Source organism: Antechinus flavipes, chromosome 4 (genome assembly GCF_016432865.1).
Source record: "Antechinus flavipes isolate AdamAnt ecotype Samford, QLD, Australia chromosome 4, AdamAnt_v2, whole genome shotgun sequence".
In the NCBI taxonomy this organism is placed as follows: Eukaryota; Metazoa; Chordata; class Mammalia; order Dasyuromorphia; family Dasyuridae; genus Antechinus; species Antechinus flavipes.
The window spans coordinates 373916828-373936084 of NC_067401.1; the positions used below are offsets into that span (position 1 = coordinate 373916828).

Sequence of the window (19257 nt, forward strand, 5' to 3'; positions counted from 1 at the left end):
GGAATGAATTGGATTGGGAATGGTTTTGACTGGAGATGGACTAAAGTGGGGATAGAATGGATTGGGGATGGATTAAATTGAGGATGAATTGGAGTGGGAATGGAATGGATTGAGGATGATTTTGAGTAGTATTAGAAAAATGAGGATGGATTGGATTGGGAATGGACTGCAATGGGAATGGATTGGAGTGAAGAGAAACTTCTTACAAAAAAAGCTAACCAGCAGGATATTACAGTAATCCAGGCATGAGATAATGACAATGACACCTGTATAAGCATAGAGAAGATGTATATAGGAGATACTGGAAGGCAGAAACAAGAATTGACAATAGACTGAATATATGAACTGAACATGAATGAATGATGACATTAAGAATATGAATGGAGTTATTGATTACAAAATAGAAAATTTTGATTACATCAAATTAAAAAGCCTTTGCACAAACAAAACTAATGCAAATAAGATTAGAAGGGAAGCAACAAACTGGGAAAACATCTTCACAATTAAAGGTTCTGATAGAGCCTCATTTCCAAAATATATAAAGAATTGACTCTATAAGAAATCAAGCCATTCTCCAATTGATAAATGGTCAGAGGATATGACCAGACAATTTTCAGATGATGAAATTGAAATTATTTCCACTCATATGAAAGAGTTCTCCAAATCACTATTGATCAGAGAAATGCAAATTAAGACAACTCTGAGATACCACTACCCACATGTCAGATTGGCTAGAATGACAGGGAAAGATAATGTGGAATGTTGGAGGGGATGCGGGAAAACAGGGACACTGATGCATTGTTGGTGGAGATGTGAATGAATCCAACCATTCTGGAGAGCAAACTGGAATTATGCCCAAAAAGTTATCAAACTGTGCATACCCTTTGATCCAGCAATGCTACTACTGGGCTTATATCCCAAAGAAATACTAAAAAAGGGAAAGGGACCTGTATGTGCCAAAATGTTTGTGGCAACCCTGTTTGTAGTGGCTAGAAACTGGAAAATGAATGGATGCCCATCAATTGGAGAATGACTGAATAAGTTGTGGTATATGAATGTGATGGAATATTATTGTTCTATAAGAATGACCAGCAGGATGAATACAGAGAGGCTTGGAGAGACTTACATGAACTGATGCTAAGTGAAATGAACAGGACCACGAGATCATTATATACTTCTACAACAATACCGTATGAGGATGTATTCTGATGAAGTGGATTTCTTTGACAAAGAGAAGAGCTAACCCAGTTCCAACTGATCAATGATGGACAGAAGCAGCTCCACCCAAAGAAAGAACACTGGGAAATGAATGTAAACTGTTTGCATTTTTGTTTTTCTTCCCAGGTTATTTCTACCTTCTGACTCCAATTCTTCTTGTCCAACAAGAGAACAGTTCAGTTCTGCACACATATATTGTATCTAAGATATACTGTGACATATTTAACATATATAGGACTGCTTGCCATCTGGGGGAGGAGGTGGAGGGAGGGAGGGGAAAAATCGAAACAGAAGTGAGTGCAAGGGATAATGTAAAAAATTACCCAGGCATGGGTTCTATCAATAAAAAATTATAATTATTAAAAAAAAGAATATGAATGGAGATGACTGAGAAGATGGTGATGCTCTCCATAGTAAAATGAAAATATGGAAGAAATTGGGAGTAGAGTGGGGCAATGGGAAAGATGAAATAAGGATTAATTTGGAAGAAATAAAAAGAGTGCTTTACAACATTGAGGGCCCATGAATTCATAGTATTCATTTGGAACGGTTGTGAAATTTCCTCATTTCAAAGCCAAGAAACCAGTATCTGATTTATCTTGATTCCTGCCTTGAAGTAGTATGTCAAGGGAACTATTAGAAATAAATTAAGACCAACTGGGAGTTCCCTAAGGGAAGGAAATCTATTTTTTCTATAAGACGGTGAACTTCCTAGAGTGTGGCAGGCATGAATTCATCTCATTCAGCACCAAATAGTATACACAATGAAATCCTGATTACAGTGGATAACTGACTAATAACCCAGACTCACCCTTTCCAAAAGCCTAACTAGAACCTAGCAATATAACTGAGAGGGAATGGAATTAGAAAAATGAAGGGAGTCTGAAAAAGTCCTTTTAAAGGAAATTCTAAAGGTTTAATGGGATTAGAAAACTCCAGAATTGGAAGGGACCTCAGAGGTTCCACAAATGCACAAAAATTCTTCTTTAATACAAGCAACAGGTGTTCATGCAGCTCTTGTTCAAAGTAAGTTTTCCAGTGAGGGAAAACAGTCCATTCAATTTTCAGATGGCTTCATTTGTTAGAGTTTTTTCATTACGTTTAATATACATTACCTCTTCACAATTTTCAACCATTACTTCTCATTCTGCTTTCTGGGTTCAAAAAAAGTCTATTCCTTTTTCCATGGGACAGCTTTTTCACATACATGAAGATGCTTATCATGTTTCCCATGAATCTTTTCTTCTAAAACTACTTTTCCTTTAACTCATCCCTTAGTCAATTCTTGCAGGGTACTGAATGAAAAGTGACATGGATGAGAGTTTTTCAAACAGATCTCATGCTTCTATAATCAGTCTGGTCTCAAGTTTTTGCTTATGATAGTGAAGAAATTAGATAGGACCAAACATTAGATATCTATCCCATACCCTATCCTGCTCCATACCATCCATCAGTTCAGTAATTTAAAAATAAACAACAAACCCATACATACACCATCTTTTTGTACACCACACTTTTACACACACACACACACACACACACACACACACACACACAGAGAGAGAGAGAGAGAGAGAGAGAGAGAGAGAGAGAGAGAGAGAGAGAGAGAGAGATTGGAACACGTCTTATAACAGCAGACCTCACATATGGCTCACCCTCAATAATCAGTGAGATTTCAAGATTTCATCAACTATTATAACCTTAACCAATCCGCCACTTTTTACCTCTTTCTCAGGAATAACAATAAAATCATTATTACCTTTGCCACTATGGAAAAAGTGACAATCTACTATCTGTGTGACTCTGAGCAATTTGCTCAATCTCTCAGCCTCAGTTCTTTCATCTGTTAAATGGGGATAATAATAGCCTTTACCTTAGAGGGTTGTTGGGAGGACAAAAGCAGGTAAGATATAAAAAGCACTTTGCATGTTATCCATGTTAATTCCATTCTTCCAATGTGCCTATTTCACGCTTTCTTTCTACTTCAGGTACTGTGATTCTAGGTACTGTGATACTCTCTGTCTCTGTCTCTGTCTCTCTGTCTCTCTCTCTCTCTCTCTTTCACAGGTACTGTGATTCAGATACTATTTAACTCTTCTTAGCCTCAATTTCCTAATCTATAAATGTATAAAATGAGGCTAACCACATAGAATACTTGTGAAGATTGGTGGATAGAGTGTTAATCCTGGAATCAGGAAGATCTAAATTCAAATTTGGCCTCAGATACATACTAGCTGTGTGATCCTGGACAAATCAATTAGCTTCTCAATTTCCCCATTTATGTAATGGGGATAATAATAGCAGCTACCTCAAAGGGTTGTTACAACAATCAAAGGAGATAGTTATTTTGAAGCACTTAACACCATGACTGATATATATATAGAGTTATATAAATGCTAGCTATCATTATTGTTATTATTGTGTATAGTGATCTATGTTTCTATGTATGTGCAGTATGTATATGTATGCACACATACTTATATATCATTTAACAAACTTTAAAGCACTTTGTAACAAAGTTACAGTGGTGACTATTATTATTTCAATGTATGCTCTGAAACCTGCTTTCTATTGTTGACAACAGCCCATCACATTAGATTGATGTTCTCTTCCTGGAAATTGCAAGATATAGATAGATAGATAGATGATAGATAGATAGATAGATCATTTACTTATATGGGCATATTTCCTCCACATGCAATGTAAACTCTTTGGAGAGAGGCATTATTTTATTTTTTGTAATGCTTGGCACATAATAGATACTTAAAATCTTCTTGAATTGCATTTCATAAACTACGGAGAATGTATCTATAGGAAGGAAGAAGAGTAAAAAATTTGCTTTGAGTCAACATATTCTATTCCGTTGGGTAGATTAATGCTTCTTATTGACGTATCTATTTCAAAAACTTCACACATGGCAGGGCCTTTGGTGAGGGTGATGGAGAGACATGACAGAAGAGCTGAATTATCTCATCTCGATACAATTTACACTGACATCTGGAACAACAGGCTGGAGTTCAGATGCAGGACTAAGTTCTCAATTAGCGTTGGAAGACTCCCAGGGTGAAGGGGCAGGACTATTTTAGGAACAGCTGTCTCACCCTTGTTGGGAGAATATGACTAATTGTGGCCCTTTCCCTCATGGAGAGCTAACTCCCACTACAAATTGATTCCCTTTTTGACTCTCCCTCTTACAAAGGAGAAGATTTCACAAGCCAACCCATTCCTGAAAGGTTCTTTTTTCTGGCTTGCTGATTGGTGCCCTTCATAACCAGAAAAAGACATTAGAATTTTCCTTAATTCTCTCTCTGTGTCTCTTTCTAAATGTCTGTCTCACTGTCTCTCTCTCTCTCTGTCTCTCTCTCTCTCTCTCTCTCTCTCTCTCTCTCTCTCTCTCTCTTTTTCTCTCTCTCTCTTTTCTTCTTATTCCTCCTCCTCCTCCTCTCTCTGAAGTTGGAGGCTGGGGGTGAAAACAGAATAGAAGAGAGGCTGGTGGAGGCGAGAAGAAGAGAAAGGTCTCTGTTTCAATGATCAGAAAGATAGGAAATGAAACCCTTAGCCCATAAGAAAACACAATGGTGGTCATTGATGTTTTCGTTAATCTTCTATTCATTGAGGAGTGAAGAGAAATCAGAGATAGCAACTTGCTCTAGTGTCCTGTCCCGACCCCATGATTAGCCTGGACTTATTGCTGAGGAGCCCAGCTGGTGTACAGCCTTATTTCTAGACAGTAGAAGGCTTCGGCAATGAAATCATTATCAGCTTGGGAGCCTAGTGACTAAGTTAACAAAAACAACAACAACAAGCATTTTTATAGTGCTTCAAAGTTTGCAAAATACTTTATCGTCATTATCTCATTTAAGCTTTGAAACATCCCTACATATCACAAATAAATGTGCCATCATTCTGGGGTGTGAAGGTGGCATTTTAGGGAGATATTTAAAGAGAAGGAAGAGGGACTCTTATGGTCAGTGGCTCTAAAATTGGCTACAAGTTTTTTGGGAAAGAAATGGAGTAGCTCTGAAGCAAGTAGCTGACCCAAGTGAGCCTTCAGACACAGTGCAGCTATATCTGGTCAGTAATCCAAGAAATATTACTTTTTCTAAGTGGCTGGAGAATGAGGATGAGGAAAATTTCAGTGTAATGTAGTTTTGTGTTCTTATTGTAATGGTAGCTCCCATTTATGTGGCATCTACTATTACCAAGCAATGTGCTAAACACTTTACAATTATTGTCTAATTTGATCCTAACAACAGCCCTAGGAGGTAGATGCTATCATTAGTCTCTTTTTATAGTTAAGGAAACTGACAAAGAGAGATTAAATGACTAAGGTCACACAGCTAATAAATATCTGAGGCTGGATTTGCATTCAGGTCTCTCTTGATTCTAGGCCCACTCTACCCATTTTGTCATCTAGCTGCCTAAATATCTTATGTGTCATAATCATACCTGGGACCAGCCAAGAGTATCTGTAATGACATAGTAATTCAGGCACAGCGTGGACTGAATATAAATGAATGAAAAAGTATTTATTAAGCACCTACCATGTGTGAGACACTGTTCTGGATGTTCTAGATGTACAAACACAAAAGTAAGGCAATCCTTGCCCCCAGGGGACTTATATTTTAACAAAGATAGATGACACATTTAATCAGGCTAGCTAAGGAAATTTGGATGTGGGGAGTCATAGGGAAGGTTATTGGAACCCTAAATGGTAATTGTGATGGTAGCATCAATTTGGTTACTGTTCTTACAACAAGAAATGGAAAAGGGTGGGGATAGAATGCTATAGGAGTAGTCAAAACTTCACGTGGAAAGAAGAGTAAGATGGATGCATGGACAGATGGAGCTGATGGATAGATAGTTGGATGCAGCCAATGAATAGATGGATAGAGTGAATGCATGGATGGATGGATGCAGCCAATGAATGGGATGTGAAGCATGATTTGTGACTGGTATAGATACAGTGAATGGATTAAATGAGTTTGTACTCATCATTTTTATGAAAATTGTAGATGATTCTGCCCTGTACTTCTAGCAGCATATTTGAGAGATATTACACTACCTACTTCTCAGGAATAGTATGGAGATAAAATATGAGTACTTTATGAAGATAAAAGTTATATTAATCCAAGTAGTTATTATTATTATTATTATTATCATTGTAATTCCCTAAGCTCAGACTTAGGGGAGAGAGGGAAGCTCTCTGTCAGAAACTGAGAGAAGAGGCAGGGTTGAACTCCAATGAGATGATGTTTAGAGGGCAAAAAGCCATTTCCTTCCAACCAGAGAGGAGCCCGGTGCACTCTTGTCCTAAAAGTCATTGAGAAAGAGATGTTTGAGGGCTTAACTTAATTGGTCCTAATAATAGCTGTTTCCCTATCACATTCTCTTCCTCTGTGACTGAGTAGTTCTTCATTGCAGATGATCTTTCCAGGCTGCAGCAGTCAAATGCAAATTGAAATTGGTATCCAGATTGCCTGGTTCCTTTCCCCTTACATGACCCCATGCTATTATAGTACTAAATAGAGACAAATTTAAATAGAAATGGGGTTCCTTAATCTGTACATAAGGAGCCCTTTGAGCCACATATTGACTTAGTTTTAAAATGTAATATTATCTATGTTTCACTGTATTTTTATTTATTTTGTTAAACATTTCTCAAATACATTTTAATCTGGTTCAGGCTGTATTTGCGATTTTTGTGGCCCACATTTGATCCTCTGACTATATGTGGTACTTCTGCCCTAGGGCGTGCAGTCCTTCCTGGAAGTGTCCTATCATACCACAACATCTCTACTCTGCAAATCTGTGCTCAAGACCTGGGAATGAGATTGGGAGCTGGGAGTATGGTCAGGAAGGCCTGTAGAACAAGGCACAAACAAGCATATAGGGAGAGGTTCCAATCCTTCAGTCTAGGCAAACACAAACTGGCCTATTAGGAGAATATAAGGAAAAATTATTTCAAAGTTAAATGGTGTGTGAACATAATGGCTAAATAATGTGGATAAGACCCTTAGAAGTTGGAATTCTTTAAAAAGAGTAAAGAAAACAAAGTCTCATCTTGAGAAAGAAAACAAGAGACAAGGAAGAAGAGGCATCTCTGGAAGCCTGGGAGGGCAGCTGAAGAATGTCCACTGTGACCACATGCTCAGTTTAGACAAAGTTTCTGGCCCCAGGGCAGTCAGGAATCTGAGCGTCTGACAAAGATAATCTGCTAGCAACTGGAACTAGTGTCACCACAAGTGCTGGCAGAAACAGGGCCAAACCAAAGAAGCAACTGAGTAACAGGGAGAGGTTAAAAGAATGGGGGATAGTGGTAAAGACATTGCAGAAAGCAAGGAAGAATGGGCTGACTACCACAAATTGACTGCAAAGCTCTCTCTCCACTCCTACCCAGACAGACCTCATCCCTTCAAAAAATATGAATAATTTTTCAATGTGCTCATCAGTCCCATTAATTCCATAATGTTCTAAAGGAGGGCAGTTATGGTCCAGATAATCTTGCCTTGGACAGATCTCTTTTGGAGGACTGTGTTCATTCAGTTCTAAGGATCACATTTTAATAAGACTATTGGTAAACTGAAGAGCATCTAGCTTGTCCAGAGATAACTAAGGTGATGGCAGGGTTAAGAATCAGAGAATTGTTCAAAAGAACGAGGGATAGTCGAGGATAGAGATACTTAAGATGTTGGAGGCTGGGGAACTGGGAGTGGAGAAGGAGAGAACTTTTCAAGTATTTGAAGGATGGCATGAAGTAGAGGAATTAGGCTTGTTCTGCTCAGCCCCAGAACATAAAACTAGGAGTGGTGGCTGATGAGAATTTTAGCTCAAGATAAGGAAAAATTTCCAGATAATTAGAGGTGGAAGTAGTGAATTTCTTCTTGCCAGAAGACTGTAAGAGGAAATGGGATGACCATTTTATAGAATAAACTTCTATTAGATTAACTCTAGTTTCTCCACCTATGATATCAGAGAGAATTTTGATTCTGTGATTCATTCACTTATCCATTCAACAAACTTTGTGCTAAATTCTGAGGATATGAAGACATCTAAGACATAGACCTTACCCTCAAGGAGCTTACAGTTTAATAGAGGGAACTCCATGCACACTAGTAACTATGCAAAATGTAAGCAATATGCTATCAGAAAGCTGAGGAAAGAAAAATCATTTTCATTTATGGGAGAGGAGAGGTCATGAAGAGCATAGCACCTAAGATGATTTTTGAAGGAAGGAAAAGACATTAAAATCTGGATGGAAAGGATATCTGTTCCAGGAAAAGCAATAAAATGAATATGTGAATAAATTAATGAAAAATATATATTAAGTACTTAAGGTTCATCAAGCATTGTGTTAAGTACTTGAAATATAAATAGAAAAGTCAAATAGTTCAAGATTACCATCTAATTGGGGAAGACTTCACAGAAAAGAGGGCTCCACTAAAGAGCAAATGGAAGAACTTGTGGTCCTAACTATAGGGCAGATGGCAAGGTCCAAGAGTTCTTGGAGTACTGTTAAGTCAGATGATAGTATCTGGGAGACTAAATGGCATAGTGACAAAGCAGATGGTAAGGGAAAATTGTATTCCATCTTACAGGAAGGCAAGTAGTTAAGAATTGGTGATTCCCAGTTCGTCTAATCAGTATGAGTAGCCAAATCCAAGCAGCAAGGGGGTTGAGGTTGAGGGGCCTGGCTTACCATCTTTGGAGAGAGAAGAGTGAGACAGAGGGTTGGAATAGTTAGGACTCTGGTAGATGATGGGAAATCAGTGCCAACATCCAGCTAATGTGGGAAAGGGGTGAAAGGAAAAGAATCATTGACCAGAGAATCAGGAAAAGCTTTGCACACTGGCTGATCTTGCTAGGTTCTCAGAATGGGCTGTGGACCTGGCAGTACAAGAAGGCTGGGGAAGTCATTAAACTTCTCACTGCTCAAGGCAACTTTGTAAAACTAGGAAGAGCCCAATTGAATTGATACAGAGAGCTTCCTCACCAGGGATTTTGCTATACCAGTGAAATCACAAGTCTAGTCCCTATCCCTGTAATCACTGAAGCCATGGGAATGCAAATAATCCCTGAGGGAGAAAATGGAGAGAAGAAAAGAGGACTAAAGATAGATCTCCACATGTAAAGGGGAGAAAGGAAAACAACTAGCAAGGTAGATAGAAAAGGTTTAATGAGAAAGTGAGGAGAACTATGTCACAGCAATCAATATCACAGAAGCCATGGGAAGAAGAGACATCTAGAAGGAGCAGATGGTTCAGCACAGAGAAGTCAAGAAGGAATGAAGGGAGGGTAGATCTCAGATCTCATTCAATCTGATATCCCATGACTCTGGTCATTTAGGATTTTAAGTAAGAAATCAAGGGGAAATTTTAGGCTCAGAACTATTTTCCCAGCTTGGTAGAGACTAGTGTGTAGCCTGAGAGAAACAGGTCAGTGTCTCGCTGATTCATGGGGATATACCCAATAAGGAACAACCAAACCCTACACTGCAGCCAAATCTTGTCCTCCCTGTTCTATACTTGTCAGGCTCCTGCCAAAAAGCAGGCAGATGTATTTTCCAGTGCCCCCAAATGGTCTTTAATAGACAAAGATTTTTTTTTTCCAAGCCAACAATATTATTGATTAAACTGCTAGGGCTGGAAGTGGAGAAGAGGAAATTAATTTGATCTTAAGTTGCATTAACCGGAAATATAGTATTCAGGTCATGATATATGTAATGCTCCCACCAGTCAGACCCCATCTTGAGTATTGTGTTCAGTTTGGGGACTTCATTTTCAGAAGAAAAAAACCAGGCCTTCAGTGCTTCATCATGGCATACATGTGACCATGAGAGCTTAAAGATTATGCAGAAAAAGGACAAACTCTTGCAGTTCTTACCAAGCTGGAAAGGTTGCAAGGATGGGACTGCAAAGGTCTCTATGACTGTCCTTTAAGGACTAGCCTTGCTAAGGTTAGAGAGGCCAGAAGGTTGCATGTAAACTTATGAATTGTTTGAACCATAGAAAGTCAGGAAATTATCTATCTAAAGTTAGCCACAGGGAGGAAGCAACTTTTAATGATGGAGTAAAGACACACAACAAATTAATCATAGCTAAGTGATATGGTGGACTAGAATCAGGAAAATCAGAGTTCAAATTTAACTTCAAACACTTATTAGCTATGGAACCCTTTTGCCTGTTTGCCTCAGTTTTCTCATATATAAAAATGGAACTGGAGAAGGAAATGGCAAACCACTCCAGTATCTTTGCCAAGAAAACTTCACTGGGGTCACGAAGAGTTAGACACGACTAAAATGACTGAACAACAACCAGAAGTAATGAAAAATTGATTACATCCAGAGGAAAGAAAATAGGGTAGTAAGGGCATCTGGAAACTCCATCATGCAAGAGGCATTGGAGGAACTGGGGATGGTTAGAAGGAAATTGGGGTATAAATTATAATATATAAGAGCTGTAAAGAACGTTAGAAACCATCTAGTCAAAGCTTTACATTTTACAGAAGAGGCCTAAAGATCTTAAGCTACCAGCTTAAGGTTATGGAGTTAAAAATAGCTGACATTTCCATAGCTCTTTACATACATTATCTCCTTCCATCCTCAAAATAACTCTCTAAGGCAGAATACTGCAAATATTATTATCCTCATTTTTATATTAGAGGAAACTAAGAATTAGATAGGCTAAGTGACATAGAGTGAGTCCTAGAGCTAGTAACTGGCAAGGCTGGTTAAAGATAGGTCTGGCTTTAATGCCTTGTGAGATTTTTATTGTATATCATTGGGGCCAAACTCAATCGATTTGGGGCACCTAAACCCTCCATGAGATCCTTGCATGTTTATATATTTCTTTTTTAAAAAAATATATCAATTCACCAAAATCTGATGGAACTGCATTTTAATTTAGTTCAGGCAGCGTTCCAGAGTACTTTGGGATCTGTGTTTGCCATCTCTGCTATAGGGCACTGCCTAAGTGAAGCTAAGTACCCAGGCATCTTGGGTGGAGAAGGACTGGTGGGTTTCATGTCAGAGAACCTATATTCAAATCCCAACTTGGTTAACAATTCCATGGATGATCTCTGCCAAAGTCACTACTACTTTGGGCTTCAGGTTCCTCACTTGTCAAGTGAATGGGCTAGGCTGAAGTCCTTGGAGCTCAAATCTGTGATCCTGACTCTTAGCTTGCTACTTTTCCCACTTTCTACACTGAATAAAAGTTGTCTTCAAATGTTTCCCTATGCTAAAAAAAAAAAAAAAAAAAAAAAAAAAAGTGTCAGACACAACCTGCATGCGGTCCTGATTGTGGCTAGAACCTAATGGGTTACTGAAAAATATTTAACAAATTGAAGATACAGTAGAACATAGATAATGTTAATTTGTGGATTTCTAAGTCAGTATGTAACCTTCAATATAGTTTAATGGCCTTTTCCTATTTGTTTCACATTTGCTCTAGAAATATAATCATAACTGTCAAATTTCATAACTGGAAGGATCCAATAGAGATCATCTGCTCAACCATTCAATTGAATCAAGGGCCAACTTTGCCATTCACTGTGCTAATGCTAAGGATACAAAGTCACAAGTGAAACAAAGAAGCTTGCATTCTATTAGGAGAGATTACATGAGCACATGCAACTATTTGCAAAATATATGAAAAGCAAACAAGGTAATTTGTTAGATGTGGGGGAAGAAGGAAGGGAGAAAATAAACATTTCTTAAGCACCTACTATGTACCAGACGTTTTCAAGACTTTACAAATATCTTATTTGATTATCACAATAAACCCTGAAAGGTTGGTGATTTTACAATTAAGGAAACTGTGGCAGAGATTAAGTGATCAAACAATCAGTAAAAGTCTGAGACCAGGAGTGGGTAAGGGAAGGAAGTTATTAGCAGGAAAGAAGTCAGGAGTGGGTCTCATTTAAGAGGTGTCATTTGAACTGAATTTTGAAGAAAACTAAAGATACCAAGAGATGGGGGAAGAGGGAAGCATTCCAGACATGGGGTGGGAGAGGTGACAAGAATCCAGTGTGACAAGAAATGAAATGTTGCATAAACAGATTAATTTGGCCCATGAAGGAGAATAATGCTCAATACATAAGATTGTAGAGGTATGCTGACACTATTCTGTGAAGGACTTTAAATTCTAGGCTGAAATGTTTGTGTTTCATCCTAGAGGCAAAAGAGAACCACTGAAGAATCAAGATAAGTAACAAGATCCATGACTTAGGAAGGTTGTTTTGGCAGCCTGATTTGGGAGGAAAGAGATGGGAAGCAAGTAAACCAGCTGAGAGGCTGTTGCAATTGCCCAGAAAAGAGATGAGGAGATCTAGAACTAGATAATGACTGTTAATGGAGAAGAAGTGACAGATGATATAAAGGTAGAATGGATAAAAATTGACAATTCCCTGACGATGTAAAGAAAGGAAAGAATTGAGGACAATCCTGAATTCTTGATGGTGCTCTCAGCAGAAGAAAGGAAGCTTGGAGGAGAAAAAGTGAGCCACTATGTTTGGGACACGGTGAATTTGGGATTATTCCAGTATATTCAGGTAGAAATGTCAGTAGACAGTTGCTTTTAGATAAATGGAGCTCAGGAGAAAGATTTGAGTGAATTCTATAGATGTAGGAATCCTCTCCATATAGAATCAGGGATGGGAAATTTCTGGTCTGTGGATTGTATAGGTCCATAAAAATCATTTAGTAAGGCAATTGCAGATGATGATGAGCTAGCTAGAAGATAGGTACAACAACCTCCCATTGCTCAAGTTCTATAAGTTGATAACTTTGTATAGTCCATGAATGGTGTTATAAATATCCAAATGGCTCTTGGCAGAAAAAAAGGTTCCTCATCCTTGATATGGATCATTAAACTGATGGGAATACCTGAGGTCTTCAAAAGAGTGTATTGCTAGAGAGAATAAAAGAGGACCTGGAATACAAACTTGGGTACAAATACCTTTTGGGAAAGAAGAGATGAATGATGACCTAGCTAAGGAAACTGAGTCAGAGCAGTCAAACATGTTAGGAGAATCAGGAGAGTAGTATGTTGGACAGTCAATAAGCATTTATTAAGCACCTGCTAGGTTCCAGGCACTGTGCTAAGTCCCCATTGTGGGGACACAAGGAAAGGTAAAAGCTATGTACAAACAAAACATAAGATTAAAAAAAAAAAGAGGCAGTCTCAAAGGGCAGACATGAAGATTTTTTTTAATTTTTATTTAATGATTACTTTATATTGACAACATTATCCCTTGCACTCGTTTCTTTTCCGATTTTTTTTCCCTCCCTCCCTCCACCCCCTCCCCTAGATGGCAAGTAGTCCTTTATATGTTGGATATGTTGCAGTATATCCTAGATACAATATATGTTTGCAGAACCGAACAGTTCTCTTGTTGCATAGGGAGAATTGGTTTCAGAAGGTATAAATAATCCGGGAAGAAAAACAAAAATGCAGATAGTTCATATTCGTTTCCCAGTGTTCGTTCTTTGGGTGTAGCTGCTTTTGTCCGTCATTTATCAATTGAAACTTAGTTAGGTCTCTTTGTCAAAGAAATCCACTTCCATCAAAATATGTCTTCATACAATATCGTTCAGACATGAAGATTAAAGAGAACTGGAGAAAGTGGAATTTTAGCTGGGATTTGAAGGAAATCAGTCAGTAGAGATAAGAATAAAGAGATTAACAGTCATGGGATGAGAAGTGAAGATTCAGAGAATTGGCAGATGGAGTATCTTGGGTAAGGAACAGCAAAGAAATCATTGAATTGTAAAGTATAAAGACTGTTAAGATTAAAGAAGCCCATGTTATGAAGACCTTTATAAGCCAAGCAGAGGATTTTATATTTGATTCTGGAAATGATAATAAGTCACTAGGGCCTGCATTTTGGAAGATCAATTTGACAGCTAAGTGACAGATGGACTGGAGATTAGTGGAACCAATGAATGGAAGTTCCCTAGAACCATATTTTGTGAAATATATAAACTATGTGTTTATATACATAAAATACATGCCAAGTAATATAAGATATGAATTTTCTAACAGCTCAACTTTGCTTAAGGCACAAGAAGTTCTATTCATTGCCTCTATAAAAGACTATAAAATCCTTAACCTAGCATTTAAGGAAACTCCAATTTAGATTTCCAGACTCATATTATATTAGTCGGCTTCCCCTGTATGCATGTTCCTGCTGATCTGAATTACCAAATTGTTCTCTGACTTCCCATAGACATTCTCCCTAACTGGAACCCACTTCTTCCTCATCCCCACCTGACTCAGTTCAGGTGCCACCTTTTTCAGGTAGCCACTTCAGATCTCCCAAGTTAAAAGTTTTCCCTTTCTCTAATGTTCTTGAGATTACCTTGTCTATAACAGATCTCCTTGCTCTTACCATAATTTTTGTGTTGTATATGTCTTTGTTTACATACATGTCTACATGTACTTTGTCCATATACATGTCATGATCCTTCCGATAGAATGTAAACTACTCGAGGGCAAAAAACTTGTCCATTTTTATCTTTGTCTCCTCAGCACCTAATGGAATGCCATAGTCTGAAGAATTAAAGTTGTCAGCTCTACATAAGACAATGGAGAGGAATAGGACAGACATATATTTGTAGAAATGTCTTACTGAAGAAGTTGTACACAAGAGACAGCAAAAAAAAAAAAAAATACCAATAGATAAATGTATTATAAGAAAGGTAGAATTGAACAGGTTACATAGAGAGAATGATGGTCAATGTTAAATTTGATGACTTCCATCCAATTTAAAAAATCTAGAAGATTCCCAGCATATATAATGGATCTCTCAGTGGAGAATTTATGAGAGGACATGTATAAGAATTTCTTGGGATCACAAAGCATAGATGGATTGCAATCTCAATTGTTGGAAGGAATATTCATATTGATAAGATCATAAATCTATCAAAATATTGGAATATCATAGGATCATAGATTTAGAGCTAACAGAAACCTTAGAGGCTATCCTCATTTTACAGATAAGGAAACTGAGGACAATAAGAAATTAGGTGATTTGTGCAAAGTTACATAGCCATTTAGTGCCAGAGCTGGGCAGAACCCCGTTCTTCAGTGTCCAGCACACATCAGGCACTCAAATTGAATCAAATTGGCCACCAGAGTTATAAACATCATCATTAACTACTGAACAATGGAACAAAAACAGGGCTGTCTTTGAAATAGTGTACTCCCCATCACTAGAAGGTATTCAATCTGTCAATAATGCTATTAGAATGAAATAACCTGGATTCTAAGATTCTTTCCAAAGGTTTGGAACTTAATGAATCCTAGAACCAAATTCTAGGCTTGTTCTAGTGGTGGTGTCCTTTCATTCTAGGAGGTTAAAGACAGCAAACACTACCAGTCACGCCTTAAACCTTACTCAGGCTCTGTAGGAATAAACAGTATACACTCAAGGAGGAGGGAAGAGGAGGGGATAATTTGATGTACCCATAAAGCAATCCCACGTCAATCATTTGCTTCCTTTCACCCAAGGTTGCACCAACACTATTCTCTTACAAGTGGTTTAATATTACTAGGGCATCATCAGGCCACTCCAGGTCTCTGGTCTCTGACATGCCCATTCAGTCACCCTTTCATCTAATCTGTATACAATTTGTATTTATCTCTTTATTCACATGTTGCCTTCTTCTTACCCTGCCTCAGCCAATAGATGAGCTCCTCCAGAGCAAGGACTATTTTTACTTTTCTCTGAATGCTTAGCATAGAGCCTGACATGTAGTATTTAATAAATGTTTGTTAGTCCATTGATCTTCAGATTTTTTAGCAGGCATTTTCTCCACCTCACTCTGTCCCCCCCATCCAATAAAAATATATCCTGGTATTTACTGAAAAATCCATTTATCTACAATCCAAATCCCAGTGAAGCAACAGCTTCATTCCAGATTAGCCAGAAGAGCTAGGAAGATGAGGGTTGCTCTTTTCTACTTTCCAGGGTGAATGCCACTGTCATGCAAAATTGGCACTAAGCATAGAAATGATTCATGCTGGGGAAACCTGACTGAGTGACTACAAATTCATTCATCTCCTGCTAAATCATTTGCAAGAGGGAGGAAAGAAGGACGAATAGCAGTAGGGCTGTCTCCCTTGAGGAGAGGGGGGCGCTCTGTGTTATTGGCTTAGGAGGTATTGAGTGGTGTCCATAGTTTATTAGCTCTCGTAGTGGAAGGGGGAGGGGAAAATGTAAGTGAGGAGTGAATGTCCATGCTAAAGAAGATAGCCTCTGCTCAAGGCACAAGAACGCTCAGACATAGTCTTTCCGGAACTGGAATCCCTGATCAGAAAGCCTCTTTTCTTCCATGTCCTTTCCCAATTCTACAGCTTCCATGACACCCATGCCAGTGAGTGTAAAGTGGGGGCGGGGAGAGGGGTAAGGTGGAGGGGAGGTGTCATAAAGAGAAGGAAAACCATCTCGAAAGGTTTCAGACTGATCCAGTCAGTTGGGGAGGGAGGGGAGAGAGGGAATGAGCAGGGTTACTTACTTTTGCCAGGAAGACTGCATTCCTGATGGACCCCACCATTTCTCCTCCCTTGGGGTGTACCTTTGCCACGTGCATCCACATCCGTTCCCAGGTGTGGCTGTCAATCGGGAAGCCGCTCTTGTTGACATGGAAGAGCACCCCTCCTTCTTTGTCTTCCTCCTCCGACCCCCCATTGTTGGCGAGGCACACAGATCGTACGTGAGTGCTCCTGGACCGCATTCCTTTGCCACTCTTGGGGTGGGGGCAGTGGTGAGCGCTGGATGTGGAGCCAGTCATGGTGGGGTGGAAGGAAGGTTGGGGGGAAATGTGGGGAGAAGTGAGAGAGTGAGCACCCTCAGGGAATGTCTGGTCACCGGGATCAGCGCCCCATAAATAAGGAAGCTTTCTCCATTGCACTCTTGGCTGCCGCAGAAGCAGGCAAAGGAGAGACTACTATTAACAGAGAGATGGCAGCTGGACCTCTTCTCTTAGGGACTGTGCCTAAAATCAGCAGAGACAGAAGAGACATACCGTCAAGTGGAGAAGGAGGCGAAGGGTAGATTTGTTTTGTCAGGGGGGCGGGGGCTGTACTATGCTGGGCGTCCTCGCGCTGGGTCCAAGCATCCTTGCATTTTCAAAAAGCTGACAGCCGGAGGGGGCGGGGAAAAGGGAGAGACTTGAACACAACCTCCCCTGCATCACCGAGAGGGTCCGCTCCACAATCGAGACAATGCACCGCGCCCCCTTTCCCCGCTACACACAGGTGGACAGATAGACAGATCGGGACAGAGACGGAGGTAGATGGGAAAGGAAAGGAAAAATAAAGGCAGTCACGGAAAGTGAATGAGGGACATCCCGGGAGTCCAAGTGCACGGTTTCAAACCCCACTGAGTGCCCAGATGCTGCCAACCGCGAAGCCAAGGCAACAGCACGTGAGCGCCCCGGACCATAGAGCAGAGGCTCGGCAACCCCCTTTTTCTCCCAGGGACCCTCCCCAGTTCTTGCAGGTGAAGTGAACGGACAGTCTACGGTTGTAGCACCGAATCCCTCCCCGCCCCACCCCCTTACCTCCCAATTCCAATGCAGGAGGCTCGGAGGGACTGATGTAGGGAGAAGGCAGACGCTCCGGCCTCTTTAAGCTCTTACCTCCGGGCAGTGGGGGTTCATTGCAGCAAAGACTCTCCCGGCGGCTGGGGCTGTTGCTGCAGCTGCTGCTGCTGCGGCCGTCGTTTCATTCCATGTTCCATTATCGAATGTTATTTTGTGACATATAACCATGTCACCCGGCCGCCGCCGATGTTCCGAATGTGCCCATTGGCCCGCGCAACAAAGAGGGGCGGATCCCCGGGTCCACAGCTCTACAACCGGACGCTTCGGGGTACTCTTATTGGCTCAGGGAGATCCCCGGGAGGGAGGGAGAAACAGAAGGAGAGCCGGGCCTCCACGCGAAATTGGATCGCTTTCCGTACGCTGCACATCCAGCTCCCAGCTAGCGTGGATGGAAGGCGGCATCGTGGGGCTGATGTACTTGCGGCTGAGTTTTCTCCCGGGCTGCAGTGACAAGAGGAGAGAAGAAAAGCTCCACGCGAGAAGGGATTCCCTGGGTTCGGAAAGGGTGGCGGAGGGATTGGTAGTATTGTATGCATCGGAGTAGACTGACCTCGGGGATGAAGGTTCAGGCAGTGACTCTTGTAAAAGATAAATGTAAACAAGTTCATTATTATAATTTTTATATCTTACGTTCAAATTCCTAAAACCAGTCAAGAAGTCGTGGAGAATGATATCCTAGAGACCATTGCAGACTAAAGCTCTATAAATCTGAGTTTAGAGGCCCGCATTCAGTCCCGGGAAATCAGCCAAAAGGATCATCTGCCAGCTTGGTAGGTCCCTAGTTCTGACTGAGGTTTATCGGCCTTTGCTCTTGAGGGAGACTTCGGAGCCTCTCAAGTGAAGTTCTGAACGCTCACTATAAAATAGACCCTTTTATCTTAATTTTTGTCTTTTTTTTTTTTTTTTAAAGAATGCAATCTGTTTTCTGCTCTCACCAGGGTCAAATAGGATGCCTCCTATTGCCTGCACAATCCTCCAAAGTTGGTGTCAAAAGAATATTCGAAAATGTGCCCAGTGCCGTATCTTATATATAGTACGTTCTCAACATATAGGAATTGAATGAATGAATTCAACTAATATTAAGAGCTTACTGCGTAAGAAAAAGTGTGGCAGAATAGGCTTAAGTGGTGGAGCTGGAGTCGGTAATATCGGGGCGTCAATAGCTTGTATATGGCACACACTATTAGCTGTGTGACCATGGGCAAGTCATCTAATTGGAATTCAGGTGACTTCTTGAAGCTTCTCTGAGTTAAAAGATTGCAATCTGCTTTAGTAGAGGATACAAATCACATACCTTGGCTAGATTTATACAAATTCTTGCAGGCAGATACAAAGTTTTGACAAGATCTGGACCCCCCACTCTAAAGGACTTTACAGTTTAATTACTGTTTAAGGGTACAAAGACACATTGCAGAAAATGATTTGCTGCTTTA

General features: G+C 40.0%; 1 protein-coding gene across 5 annotated transcripts in view; it reads right to left on the bottom strand.

Moving 5' to 3' along the window:
• Window positions 1–18015, bottom strand: part of VASH2 (vasohibin 2) — a 48632-nt gene extending 30617 nt beyond the window's left edge. For 3 of the 5 annotated variants that reach the window (XR_007953703.1, XR_007953702.1, XR_007953701.1), the window contains exons 1-2: window positions 17861–18015; window positions 16736–17215 (exon numbers count right to left, since the gene is read on the bottom strand). Coding sequence is in view for 1 of the 5 variants with exons in the window: in XM_051998410.1 (XP_051854370.1) it covers window positions 16736–17011 (276 nt within the window). In the remaining 4 variants the exon portion in view is untranslated. Of the gene's footprint in view, window positions 1–16735; window positions 17216–17782 lie in introns of all 5 variants that reach the window. The other 2 variants (XR_007953704.1, XM_051998410.1) reach the window with 2 other exon arrangements.
• Between the last annotated feature and the right edge of the window lie 1242 nt (window positions 18016–19257).